Source organism: Suricata suricatta, chromosome 4, assembly GCF_006229205.1.
Source record: "Suricata suricatta isolate VVHF042 chromosome 4, meerkat_22Aug2017_6uvM2_HiC, whole genome shotgun sequence".
Classification (NCBI taxonomy): Eukaryota; Metazoa; Chordata; class Mammalia; order Carnivora; family Herpestidae; genus Suricata; species Suricata suricatta.
The window spans coordinates 57,844,189-57,858,401 of record NC_043703.1 but is presented as its reverse complement, the minus strand read 5'-3'; the positions used below and the strand labels follow the sequence as shown (position 1 = coordinate 57,858,401).

General features: G+C 42.2%; 1 protein-coding gene across 1 annotated transcript in view; it reads left to right on the top strand.

Moving 5' to 3' along the window:
• EBPL (EBP like) overlaps positions 1-13,518 on the top strand; it is a gene marked incomplete at its 5' end in the record, with an annotated part of 29,135 nt that extends 15,617 nt beyond the window's left edge. Inside the window, 3 exons of the mRNA XM_029938464.1 lie at positions 6,268-6,337; positions 11,547-11,685; positions 12,965-13,518. Coding sequence (XP_029794324.1) covers positions 6,268-6,337; positions 11,547-11,685; positions 12,965-13,205 — 450 coding nt within the window. The remainder of the gene's footprint in view (positions 1-6,267; positions 6,338-11,546; positions 11,686-12,964) is intronic.
• Positions 13,519-14,213: the final 695 nt, after the last annotated feature.

Sequence of the window (14,213 nt, the reverse complement as noted above, 5' to 3'; positions counted from 1 at the left end):
TCACAGAGAGGTAAGTACTGGGTGATTCCACTTACAGGAGGTACTCAGAGACCAAGCAGAGCAGAGGTTGCCAGGGGCTGGGAATAGAGGGAGAATGGGGAGTTCTTGTATAATAACTAGGTGCAGAGTTTCAGTTTGGGAAGACTTGGTCATGGAGATAAATGGTGATGCTTGCACAAGCATGTGAATGTACTCAACGCCACTGAATTGTATACTTAAAATGGTTAAAAAGTACATTGTATGTATATTTGACTACTGTAAAAAACATTTTTTTAAGTTTACATTCTTTTTAGGGGAATGAAATTCAGGCCTGGGTACTGTAGACAGAGGAGCAGCGTGTGCTCTGGCCTGTAGGAGTGAAAACCAGCCTGAGGCCTTCTGAGAACACAAGTATAAGTGCCCTCAGCCCTGGCGAGGGCGCCCAGGGGAGGGGAGGCATCACTGCTGGGCTGCAGTGCTGGGCAGGGCAGAGTCTGGACTCCCCAGGCCTCACAATGGCCTGCCCTTTGCACCCCTGGGCTCCCATCCCTATCCTTCCTTCCACCTCTCAGCTTACCTGCCAAGGTACAGCTCTAGGCCTGCCTCTTCCTGGAAGTCTTCCCTGACTGTCCCAACCACAGGCCCCCCATCTGTTTCCAGTCTGTGTTGAATTAGAAGTTGACGTTACCCAACTACTTAAGCTCTTTGAGGCCAACGCCCAGCCTATTCTAAATTTAAAAAAAAAAAAATTCCGGGCAATTGATTTTTAAATGTTATTCAATTAGTAATGTTATTCTTTCTTCCATGTCTCTTGTTCTACCTGTTTTTTTTTAATTAATTTTTTTGGAGGGGGAAGATAATTGTAGATTCACATGCAGTTATAAGAAATGATACAGAGAGAGCCTGTGTACACTGGCTTAGCTTTCCCCAGTGGTAACATTTTTCAAAACTATAGTGTACAGGCACCTGGATCGCTCATTCGGTTAAGCATCTGCCTCTTGATTTTGGCTCAGATCATGATCTTGAGGTTTAAGAGGCTGAGCCCTGTATCCAGCTCTGTGCTGACAGTGCAGAGCCTGCTTGGGATTCTCTCTTCCTTCTCTCTCTGCCCCTCCCTCACTCCCTGTCTTTCAAAATAAATAAAATTTTAAAAAGTTAAAAAAAAAACTGTAGTGTAACATGTATAATATCAGCCATTGACATTGATGCAATCTACTCATTGGCATTTCCCTAGATCCACTGGCCTGTGTGTGTGCGTGTGTATTTATCAACCGGGTAGGTTCAAGTATCCTCTACAACGGGATATCTAACAGTTCCAACACCCCAAGGATACCTAGTGTTTTCTTTTTGTATCAACTGGCAATTTCACCCACCTCCTCCAGCCAGTAACTCCTGGCAACCACTAATATGTCCTCTATTTCTAAAATTTATCATTTCAAAAGGTGTTATATAAATGGAGTCTGATGGGCAACTGGGTGGCTCGGTTAAGCGTCCAGTTCTTGGTTTTGGGTCAGGTTATGATCTCACAGTTCATGAGTTTGAGCCCGTCATCGGGCTCTTCCCTGGCAGTGCCGAGCTTGCTTGGGGTTCTCTGTCTCCCTCTCTCTCTACCCTTCCCCCATTTACACTGTCTCTATCTCAGAATAAATAAACTTTGAAAGAATGAATGGAATCAGAGAGTAGATAGTCTGTTGGAGTTGGCTTTCTTCACTCAGCAAATCCCTGGAGGTCCATCTAAATTGTTAAGTGTTTCAGTAGTTGGCTCCTTCTCCCTGCTTGGGCGTGCTCCAGTTTGAATGGACTGTGGATTGGGCAACATTTGCCAGTTGAAGGACATCCAGCGTTAAGCTATTACAGACAAAGCTGTTATGGACATTTGTGTGCTTGTTTTTGTGTAAATGTAAGTTTTTGTTTTTCTGGGATAAGTGCCTGAGAATGCTGTTGTTGGGTCTTATAGTAACTGTGTACTTCATTTTGGAAGAAACTTCCGGACTGGTTTTCCAGAATGGTGCCATTTTCATCTCTCCAGAAATGTGTGAGTGATCCACATCCTTGTCAGCATTTGGTGTGGTCACTATTTTTTATTCTGCCATCCTGATAGGTGTGTAGCACTAACTCGTTGTGGTTTTAATTGGCATTTCCCTGACTGCTAATGATGTGGAGCATCTTTTCATGTGTGTGTTTGCTGTCTGTGTATCATCTTTGGGGAAATGTCCCTTCATTTCCTTTGTCCATTTTCTAAAAGGATTGTTTGGGTGTTGGTGTTGGTGGTGGTGGTTGTCTTACTGTTATTCCCCACCACCCTCTTTTATTTCTTATTTCTTATTCTTTTAGTAAACATTTATCAGCATGTATATCTGTCAGGCATTTGGGATACAGAGACAAAAGACAAAGACTTTTCCCTAAAGGAATGTAGACAGTTTTGAGGAGGAGATAAATGACCAGCTTTCCATGTAGGAGAGGCACCCACTTCCCACCAAGAGAATCAGTGAAGCCTTGCTTATTGGAAGAGTCAGCATCCAATTGGCATGTAGAGGCATGAATATATTATTATACTTCACGTACATTATAGCTGACCCTTGAAACCCTGAGTTGTACTGCACAGGTCCCCTTACATGTGGATTGTCTTGATAAATATGGTACAGTACTGAAAGCGTTTTTCCTTATGATTGTCCCAATAATTAATTTTCTCTAGTTCACTTTATTGTAAGAATATAGTATATAATACATATGATGTGTAAAATGTGTGTTAATTGGTTACTTATATTATCATTAGGGCTTCCAGTCATCAGTAGGCTATTGTTAGTTAAGTTTTTGGAGAGGTAAAAATTATATGTGGATTTTTGATTGAACAGGGATTAGTGCCCCTAACCTGTGTTGTTCAAGAGTCAACTGCATACTGCCATTATATTTGAGACCTTAATATAGTAAGAAGTATAGCGTGCCTTCCAAAAGCCCCTCAGGATATCTTTCTAAGTAATTCATTATATGAACTTGTAATTAATTCAAGGTTAGCAAACACTGATCACAAAATATCATCCTGGGTTCTTAAAAATGCTAAGATACGACAACATCCCAGACCCTAAAGATGTATGATCTAATGAGGACCGGAGATCCATAACCAGCAGACAGTTGATTACAGAAGCACATGTTTAGTAACACAGGAGACTGAGAAATTTGTCACTAGAGGCTTGGGAAGATTTCTTGGAGGAGGGAGGATTTGAGCTGGCATTTGAAAAAGCAGTAGAAATACAACCAATAGATAAAAAAAGGGAGAAAATTTGTTGACCTACACTCATAGGTCCCTGCTTGTTATAGATTGCCAGATCCCCATCTTGTTTTTACCCACAGAGTTGCTTCTGAGGAAAGGTCCTAGACCTTGTGTTTTATTAATGCTCCAGTTGAAGAGATTACTACTGGAAGTCATGTCTAGTTTTAGGATGAGATCCACGATCTAATTTTAGGGCCTTCTTCATCTTACAGATGGATGGACTGAGCCCTACAGAGGGTCAAATTCAGCCTGGCCTTATTGCTCCTACTGGCCAGGCCAGTGACTGTATTTTATCTAGAAAGTCCCCAGGCGAAGCTAGGGAAGTGGTGTGGATTTTCTGCTGTGTTTCTGCTAAAAATAAACAAATTGATTGGTGAAGATAAAGTGTTTCAACGTGGATGGGGAGTACTTCTTATTTTTAAATATTGCTTTTTATCTCCAATATAATTTTTTAAATCTCCTTTAAAGAATATAATTTTTCCATATACTCTGACATAAACCCCATTTACCAAGTAAATAACTTCACAAAACAAAGCATCTTTAAAGCTTCTGTTTGGCAGAGATTAGCATGGGTAAGAAGCTGGAAGATATTAATGAGATGGGGGGAAAGTCAGGTATCTTCTCTCAATCAGAGAAAAGAACGGCAATTACAAACTGTAACATAAACAAAAAATATAAGAAAGTCGGGGTCCAAACATGTAGCAAACTAAAATGTAACACAATTTTGAGAAATATGTGAGTGTAATAAGGGATATTCCAGCTGCCACATTCCTTGTAAATGACAGGAGTCAAAATACTCAATCTGTAGAGAAGGAAGTTGCAGCCTTTTGTAGTGAGCAACGTTTACATAATCACCATGTTGTAAATGCTGTTGATTTTCAGCTTTTACAATCTACATATAGATAAAATAGGAAGACAAATATATTCACAGAACAAGAATAGAAATGTAATCAATCTCAACAATGTACAAAATAGACAGCAGCACTGGAAATGGGGCAGAGAAGAAGCAAGCATGGTAGGCTAGCATTCTCATCTTCTATGTTGGGAAGTCCAGATGCTGTGCAACACTGATGAGTGAGTAAGATGAGGTTTTAAGTTTACTACTTAAGTTACAAATTTGCATAACTAATGGAAGAATTAAAAGGAATAATACATGGGGCACCTGGGTGGCTCAGTCGGTTAAGTAGCTGACTTTGGCTCAGGTTATGATCTCGTGGTTCGTGAGTTCGAACCCCGCATCAGGCTCTGAGCTGTCAGCACAGAATCTGAGCCTGCTTCAGATTCTGTGTCTCCTCTATCTGCCCTTCCCTTGCTCACGCTCTCCCTCTCAAAAATAAATAAACATTAAAAAATTAAAAAAAATAATACAGCTATTTGAAAGGTTTAGAACATGCCACTCTAAGCTATGCCACTTTGGCATATTGATTGTTTTGAGCCGAAGGCAACTGGAAAGCAGCAGATGCAGGAAAGCTTCTCTGACCTCCTCCTCCTTTCTCCCTAAAATCAGATCATTAAATTTCCCAGGAGAAAGGTGCCCTCTGTGTACCAGGAAGAGAAGAATGTTCTTAGCACCAGAGACTGGGAGTCAAGGGTGAAATGGGCCTCTACAAGCAAACCTACAAGATAAAATAACCCTTATCTTCCATTCGTTTCCCTCACATATTTCTTTCCCACAGTTTACTGTCCCTAGTCCAGCCCCTTTGTCTTTTTCACATCTCCGTAATTTATTGTGCTTTGCGTAAAAAGGCATATAAACTTTTGGGCCTAATAGCTTCTTTGGGTCTTTGTTTTCCTTTTAAGGATTTCCTTGTACATGTAAAAATATTAAATAAAATTTGTGTGCTTTCGTGCTGTTAGTCCGTCATGTCAGTTAATTCTTAGGCCAGCTACTAGGTCTAAGAGCGCAGAAGGAAGGTTTTCTTCCCCTATGCTATCCAAAAAAACTGTAAAGAGTCTGGGGAAGTGCAGGTTAGACATGTAATAGATCATAGTTTTTCAGGATTGGCAATTAATTGAGAATGTCTACAGAAAGAGCAGTATCAAGTGTATTATGAGTTAGGACAATAGTCTCCAAAACTAAATATAGAAGTGGCTCTAAATGGTAAACTCTGGGAAGCGGCACTATAAGTGAGCAGGGATTAGGGAGAGATACAGTTTTAATGTCATAGAAACAATTGTGTTAATAGAAAGAAATGGGAAAAAAAGTCATATTGACAGACAATAAAATTTGTTCAAAGGAGAGGCGCCTGGGTGGCTCAGTCAGTTAAGTGTCAGACTGCAGCCCAGCTCATGGTCTCATGGTTTATGAGTTTGAGCCCCACGTCGGGATCTGTGCTGACAGCAGAGAGCCTGCTTCAGATCCTCTCCCCAGTGAATTTTAATTAATTGGTTTTGAAACTTTAAGCAAAGAAACACTTTGATGATAGGAAAATATTAAGTGTGATTGCAGATATTTTATTACCTAAAATTTTAAATGTAGCCTGTAAGTGTTTTAATTTTCCTAATTTGCCTTTTGTGCAGGAAAAAGGGTTAGTTCAGCTCTGATACAGATATGTGAATACCACTTTTGTTAAAAGAGATCTTGGATTTTTTTCTGAGACAAAACAAAATGAACTGCTGTGAGGTACATCTCAAAGGTGTAAAGTCTTTGGAATCATCCAAATTTAGCGTATTTAATGTAACATTTAAGCTCCTTCCTTGTGAAAAATTTTCAATTTATTTTTCCCCAAAAGAACACACCTCTGATTCTATAATGCCAGTCATTGAAAAACAGAATTTATTATATAAACATTCCCTCTGGATGTATCTGTTTGCAAGCAAGGCCTGGGTGTCAAGCTCTAGGATCACCGCTGCCCCTCTGCCCCCGGCTTGTGTAGGTGCTTGTAGGTCCGATGCTCAGAGGATGCGGACCAGGATGCGGGCTTCTGGGGACATCATGGCCATGCGAAGCCGTGTATCTGCGGTGCCATCCTGTGGTTGTGATGCTGAATTAGAGCATGTTTTCATTTCCTTTCCAGGAAGGCCCTTTTGTCTACTTGTCTTTTGTAGGAAACATTGCAGATTCCGAAGGCTTGATTGCTTCATTGTGTAAGTAACTTAAAATATTTGCATTTGAAATGTTTGAAGAGATTAATTGCAAGGGTGGCTGTCCTTTAAATGAGTACCCGTAGCACAAATTGTATGATTTCATTTACATGAAATGTCCAGAATAGGTGACTCTATAGACAGACAGATTGGTGGTTGCCTAGAACCATGGGGAGGGGGCGGAGGAGGGGGATGGAGAATGAATGATAATGGGCATGGGTTTCTTTGGGGGGAGGCTTAATGAAATGTTCTAAAAATTTCATTGTGATGATTCGACTCTGAATATACTAAAACCCATTGAATTGGACACTTTAAATAGGTGTTTTGTATGGCACGTGAATTATATCTCAATAAAGCTGTGTATTAAAAAAAAATTCTTAGTGCATATTGAAGAGTTCGCAGTATTTAAGCTGCTGTTTTCCATCCTTTTAATATCAGCTCTCAATGTTATATATATAAACTTGTAGCCCTCCTGCTCTGCAGAGCTATTAGCCGGTTCCCCTCTCTTCGTGCTTACTGTAAATCGGTTAACAGTCCATGGACTAGAATCATCTTCTTCTCATGTACCGGGTCAGTTTTGACAAGTGAGCTGCGTGACCACAGAATCCGTTGCCACAGTTACAGAGCCGCCTTGCGCAAGGGAACTTGTTTCACATTTTGCTTCTGAAGTTCTGCCTCGTTTATCTCATTTCTTCCGTGATTCTGAAATCAGCCAGGATCTGTGTTGGGACTCAGTGTGTTCATCATTAGTGTTAGGAAACTTCTGGAGAACTAAGGGAGCTATAGTTAGTGCTTCTCAAAGCAAAACATGTGTCATCTTTGATGCCTGCCAGGTCTGAGCCAGTGCTGGTTCAGGGGGCCTGAGCTCCCACCTCAGGAGTGAAATATTGCTGTGTACCGTTGGGTGTGCAGTGTGATGGGTGGCTCAGAATCAGCTGTGCTTGAGAATTGCAGGGAGGCCCAGGGGCTGCAGGACCCCCGCCCAGGTCATTGTCCTCCGCCCTGGCTGCCTGGCCTGGCATCAGAGAAAGTGAACTGCCCAGATTTGAATTAGTTCCATGTAATGCAAATGTCTAACATGATGTTTATCAGTCATCTTCAGTTTACATTTTTTGCCTTTAAAAAAGTGAAAACTCATTTAATGGTGATGTCCTTTATTCTTGAGAAAAGGAAAACCCAATAGATAAAAGTAAAGTAGTACTTCTCAGACTGCCTTGACTCAGTACTTCACCAGATTGCCTTGGGCTCTTGTTAAAATACAGATTCTGATCCCAAGGGTCCAGGGTAAGGCCTCCCAGTGGCCTCTCCTTAGCTTCACCAGCATCTAGAGCTGGCCTGTAAACATTATGTGGACCCCGTTAAAGAAGAATTAATCATGCCCCTGGTTAAAGAGGATAAAGAAGAAATTATTCAGGAGGTACCACTGCAGTGGGGTCTGGTAGTAAGGGAGGGAGATGGGGCTCAGCTCCACATACAGCAAGGACAGTTGGGGCTTTAGAGCCAAGAAGCATGGGGGGTCAGTGTATGGAAAATTTCTAAGAAGAAACACGAGGTCTGTGGGGTTTTTAATAGACCAACTCAACGGGATTCTTGCTGCAGGCGGGCCAGGGTGATATGACATAGAGGATGTGGATGAGGAGTATGATCAGTTACCAAGAGTGATTCAGTATCTGCACCCCCATGTTCACGGCAGCATTATTCACAGTAGCCAAGGCGTGGGAACAACCTAAGTGTCCACTGACAGATGAATGGAGAAAGAAGTTTGTGTGTGCATGTGTGCATGCAGTGGAATACTATTTAGCCATAAAAAATCAAGAAATTCTGCCATTGTGACAACGTGGTTATACCTTGAGGGCAATTATGCTAAGTGAGACAAGATAGAGAATGACAAATACTGTATGATCTCACTTATACAGGGAATCCTAATTAAAAAAGCAAAATTGAAACTCAGAAAAAGGGATGAGATTTGTGAGGGTGTGGAGATTGAGGGAGTCGGATAAAGGTGGTTAAGAAGCATAAACCTCCAGTTACAAGAGAGAGAAGTCCTGAGGATGAAATGTACCACATTATGACTGTAGTTACTCCTGCTGTAAGTTACCAAGAGAGCGGATCCAGAGAGTTCTCATGATCAGGAAGAAAGCACTTGTTTCTTATTTAGTACCGTGTAAAATAATGGGGGTCTACTAAACCCCTTGCAGTCATCTATGTAAACCAAGTCACTGTGCTGCATGTCAGTTACATCTCAATAAAACTGGAGGGCGAGTGAGCAGATACCAAGAATGGGAGATTTTTGCTACAGTGACCCAGTAGGATTCTTGGCTAAACCTGGACTAAGCGAGCCAAAGACAGACCCCTAGATGGGGGACCTTGACCTTGAGAGGGCTCAGAGGAGCCCAACTCAGACTTGGTCATGGACAGACACACACACACACACACACACACACACACCCACACACACACACCCACCCACCCCCCCCTTCCTTCAGCTCTGCTGAACTAAATGTGGAGCCCAACTCAGACTTGGTCATGGATGGACACACACACACACACACACACACACACACCCCCTTCCTTCAGCTCTGCTGAACTAAATGTGATTTCAGACATACCATGTTCCCTCCAAACCAGACCTTTGCATTGTCCATGCTCCTGTCTGAAATACCCTCTTTTTTAACCAGTTCAGGGGTCACCTCTTGGGGTGTCAGGCCCGAGATTAAAATCCAATATTATGTGTGCCTTGACATCTGATAAAATCCAGAGGGCCTCATATGGCCGAACCATAAGACCCCACTCTGATTTTTCATGTGAGGTCCCCTAGCCACGTGACTCTCCTTGTCACAGGGACCAGGCACAGTGCCTGCAGATCCCTGAGGAGCAAGTGGGCTTCAGTACCTGCCAGCCCTCCGGATTATTGGAAGCAGCCAGTCCCATCTTGCCTCAGGAACAGGGACCACCCCATCGTTGTTACTGTAGAGCCTGGGTCCTGTGGCCCCTCCTACTTCACTCTGTCTCTAAGTGTAACCCCCTGACCCCCACTGTGTGGTTCAGTGACCTCTCTTCCCCAGGCTGCGAGTGTGTGTCTCTAGTAAATTGCCGTCAATACCATCTGTCCAGTGCCACCTGTCATGTGTGGCCATCCCCATAATCCGAGGGCAGGACTCCCTTCCTTGCCAGTAGGGGAGGGAGGAAGTGATCAGAACACCTCCTCTCCCTCATCTGGCGTAAAGTGTCACTTCCTCCATGTCCCATGCTCAGTTGCCATCACTTATTACACAGTTTGACCTCATGGAACGGGAGCTCCTAGCAGGCCGCCTGTGCCCTAGGCCTGAGCTGATGTTGCATTCTCCAGGCCCAGCACAGAACCTTCCATATGCTCCAGAAGATTTGTTGAGTTAAAGAATGAATGGGGGCACCTGGGTGGCTCAGTCGGTTAAGTATCCAACTTCAGCTCAGGTCATGATCTGGCTGTTTATGGGTTCAAGCCCCACATCGGCCTCTGTGCTGAGACCTCAGAGCCTGGAGACTACTTTGGATTCTGTGTCCCTCCCTCTCTCAGCCCTTCCCATGCTTATGCTCTGTCTCTCTCTCTTTCTCAATATTAAATAAATGTTTAAAATTAAAAAAAAAGAGAGGTGGTGTTATTTTTGAATGTCTAAATACCTACTAATCTCCTAGTGCCTAAAGCACTGACATTTTACTCAAGTGACACTTCCTTAGACTTGGGGTGCACTAGAAGGAACACTTCAGGTATTGTATATATGTTTAGATTTAGAGGAAAAACTTCCTTTCACTGGTATGTTGTTTCCCAGTTAGTCCCTGGGCTGGCAGCTCTACCTGGCTTGCTGGTCCTGTCTGGCCTTTTGGAGTCTCTGCTCAGCATGTGTTATCTCATTAAATGACTAATCCTGTTTATTGGCCTTTCTTTCTGCCAAGACAGCCTTTCATTAGAACCCTTTGTCCCTGGCCCTGAGGGATCCTACCTGGGGCCATTAATAGAGACTTGAGCTTTGTCCTGCTGCTCCACCAATCAGATAGCATAGCTAATATTTGATCATTAATACCTTGTCTAAATAATGTGAGAACAGTATTGAAAGAGAAGAGATGAGACTTTCATTAAAAAAATTTTTTTTTTATATTTGAGAGAGAGAGAGAGAGTGAGAGAGAGAGAGAGAGAGAGAGCATCAGCAGGGGAAGGGGCGGAGAGAGGGGGAGACACAGTATCCAAAGCAGGTTCCAGGCTCTGAACTGTCAGCACGGAGACTAATGCAGGACTTGAACCCACCAAGCGTGGGATCATGACCTGAGCTGAAGTTGGCTGCTTAACCAACTGAGCCACCCAGATGCCCCAAGACTTTCATTTTTTTACCCTGATCATTTGAGATCTAAGGACTGGCATATATTACTTTGATATATTATAAAAGGGAAGAGGGAGAGAGAGAAGGAGGGAGGGAGGAAGGAAGGGTAGGTTGGCTCTCCTAGTGCAGGGTTCTCAGTTCTGCTCTAAAAAGACTTTCTCACCTCATTCTTTCTGGAGGAAACAATCCTGATAATGGGGTCTGGAAAGATCTTTTAGGGCACGCCCACTCGCTGGTGAACACATCTGAGGCCTTTGTGGTGGCTGTTGCTAATGACCTGTGTCTGGACTGAAACCTCCCCTTTGTCCGTGTGGGACTTATTCTGTAGTCCACCCTGTGTCATTACCATCCCCCCCACCTCACCACCGCCCGCTCAGGGCTCAATTTCTCTTCAATTATTAATAAACCCAGGTTTTTAAAAATAAATGTTTCCTTAATAATAATTTTCCCACATCTAGATTATAATTACAGACTTTATATAGGAATTTTGAAGTAAGGAACCATAATACAGTTAACAAGATAATTATTAAAGATCGTCTTTGCAAAACCTGGCTGTGTTTAATTAACTTAGAATTCTGTTGCTTATAATGATGAGGGCGGGCCAGGAGGGTGCCTGTGCGAAAGCACTTTGGGAACGAAATCCTTTTACAAATATACCCAGCTATTGTCACTAGCACTTGTGTTGTGCTGCGAACGCCTTTCAGCTTCAGTTCTCTGGCCTTTCGCTACGGCTTTATGAGCAGCGGAGGGAGTGACAGTGGTTCTTTTTAGCCTCTCCTTAGGGGAGAAAAGGTTATTTCCATTGACCATCATAAAAATAGTTGCGGGATGAGTAACAAAATGCATTTCACTTTTAGGGAAAGAATATGGCAAAGCTGATGCAAGATGGCTTTATTTTGACCCAACCATTGTGTCTTTGGAAATCCTGACTGTTGTCTTGGATGGGTCTCTGGCATTGGTCCTCATTTATGCCATAGTTAGAGAGAAATATTACCGGTAAGTGCTCTTATCCTGGCCTGCTGGAGAGAGGAGAAACATTAGCTGTCTCGATGCCTACATGGCATTTGGAGTAGACTATGATCACATTCGTTTGTTAGATGAAAAATAGATTCGAAATGAGAATTGTTCAATGTTAGATAAGAACCGTGGTGCCACCAGGATAATTTCAGATCGTTCCATATAAAAACTATGGGACATAGGATTGTAGGGACCACCTTGTCACTCTCTGAGGAAGAGAGTGTGAACAATATCAGACGATTTTTACCAGTATTTTGGAAAGTAAAAGGGTAATATTCCATCCCTTTCCCCTTCCCCACCCAATCACTCTTGAAAACTTCTATTCCACTTTTACTACGTAAATTCTCTTAATTTGGAGTTAGACATGCAAGACAGATCTTTTCAGAACAGATTGTGGAGGGTGTGAGGAAGGCAGGAGACCGGAGAGGAAGGAGAAAGGTGGAAGATTAACTGCCTGTCAGGCTCTCAGACTTTGAACTCTCTTCCTTTTCGCCTACCCCCACCCTTCCTCTCCTTTCAGAGTGACCTGGGGCAAACAGAATGCTATTCTGGGGAAGGTTCCCAAAACAATAGCAAGTAGGCACACTTGCATTCAATTTCCTGGCATCTTGAATCGAAGAAGTCTTTTTTAAAGCTTCATTATAAAAGTTCAGGTTTGAATGAAACCTCTAGTCATATAATCCACTTTTACTTACTTAGTTGGCAGGAAAAATTAAATTTCTTCCTGGTGTCGTGATAATATCTTTGACTCCATGATCTTAGCTGCACACTTACGACATGCACCCATTTGTTTATTACTTCAACCACTTATAATATCTGCATTGCTGAGTACTTACATATCCACGTGTCTCATTTACTCTCTGCCTTATTCTTTGAGGAAGGGACTGTTATTACTATCCCCATTTACAGCAGGTAAAATTGTGGCTTGTAGCAGGATTCACATCTAGGTCTCTCTTTGCTGGGTGAGATGTGACCTTCATAAACCTTCCTAAGAGCTAAGAGTAGATCAGGATACCTGAGAGACTATATTTGACTCTGAGAATAATCTAGGAAGGGCAGTATTGCTTCTCCAGAGACAGCGTGAGTTTCCCATTAACTAGGTTGACTTGCCCCATCGAAGGAGCACTGGTCCAGCCTCAGAGAGCTCTTCTGCTGTGGAAGATGGCCTTGATGCTGCCATTTAAGAGAAGATGTCAGGATGCAGGGTGACAGCTGGCTGAGCTGGCAGCTTCATCCCTTGTTTCTTTCTCTCTAACAGGCATTTCATACAGATTACCCTGTGTGTGTGTGAGTTGTATGGAGGGTGGATGACCTTCTTCCCGGACTGGCTTATGGGAAGCCCCAACCTCAACACCGACAGTTGGCTCTACTTTTGGATCTATCTGGTATTTTTCAATAGTGTGTGGGTTCTGATCCCAGGACTGTTGCTGCGTCAGTCGTGGGTAGAACTCAAGAAAATGTATTGCAAAGGAACCAGTTCAGGGAAAAAGTTTCAGTGAATTTTCAAAATCACAAACATTGATATCTTGCTTTATAAGCCAGAATGGATCAGACCTTTTTGTTTGGCCAAAATGTAATGCATTCCAGCAGTGTAATGTAATACATTCCTTTTATGATGTTGTTCCTTGACAGCCTATTTCAAATTGATTGCAAGGTGGCAAATCTTTGTTATTGTTTTATTTTTCAATTAAATGACAATATGGGGGAACAGAGAGTGAATTTTAACTTGTAATAATAACCTGTTTAATTATATGTTTTTATGGCTCGCATTAATTGTTCCACATTAATAAAGCCAATTATCATAAAATGCTATAGAGCATATTAGTTTTTCATTTCAAGAACATATTGTTGCCTCAGCTGTTTTAAAATTTTTAAATCCAAGTTAGTTAACATATAGTGTAATAATAATTTCGGAAATAGAATTCAGTGACTCATCACTTCCCCTCAGCTTTTCATCATCTCTTGTCTTCTGGTTACCAGAGTGAGACCAGACATGAAATGAATGCTTGTATTTTACATTTATACTCTATCAAATTTGTGAAGCCAACAGACAGGATAGTAGCAGAACCCTGTGAGTAAGCTAACTCCTCACCAAGTTGTACACAGACGGGACACAAAAAGGATACCAAAAGCCGCAACAAGTTTGACTACACTAAAGTACTCTGTTCATCAAAAGCCACCAGTAAGAGAGTGAAAAAGGAACCCACAAGGTAGAAGGTATTTGTAGTACATATTACTGACAAAAGACCCCATCCTAAATAAAGAACTCCTGTAAGTCAATTAGAAAATTGAATCAAAAAGTTAATAAAATATTTGCATAACTACTTCGCAAAAAAGAATATACAGATGAGAATTTGGGAAACCACATAAGGTGTTACTACACACCTATCAAAATGCTAAAAGCCGGGCCCCTGGGTGGTCACTCTAGTTAAGCATTCAACTGCAGCTCGGTTCATAATTTGACGGCTTGTGAGTTCGAACCCTGTGTCAGACTCTGTGCTGACAGC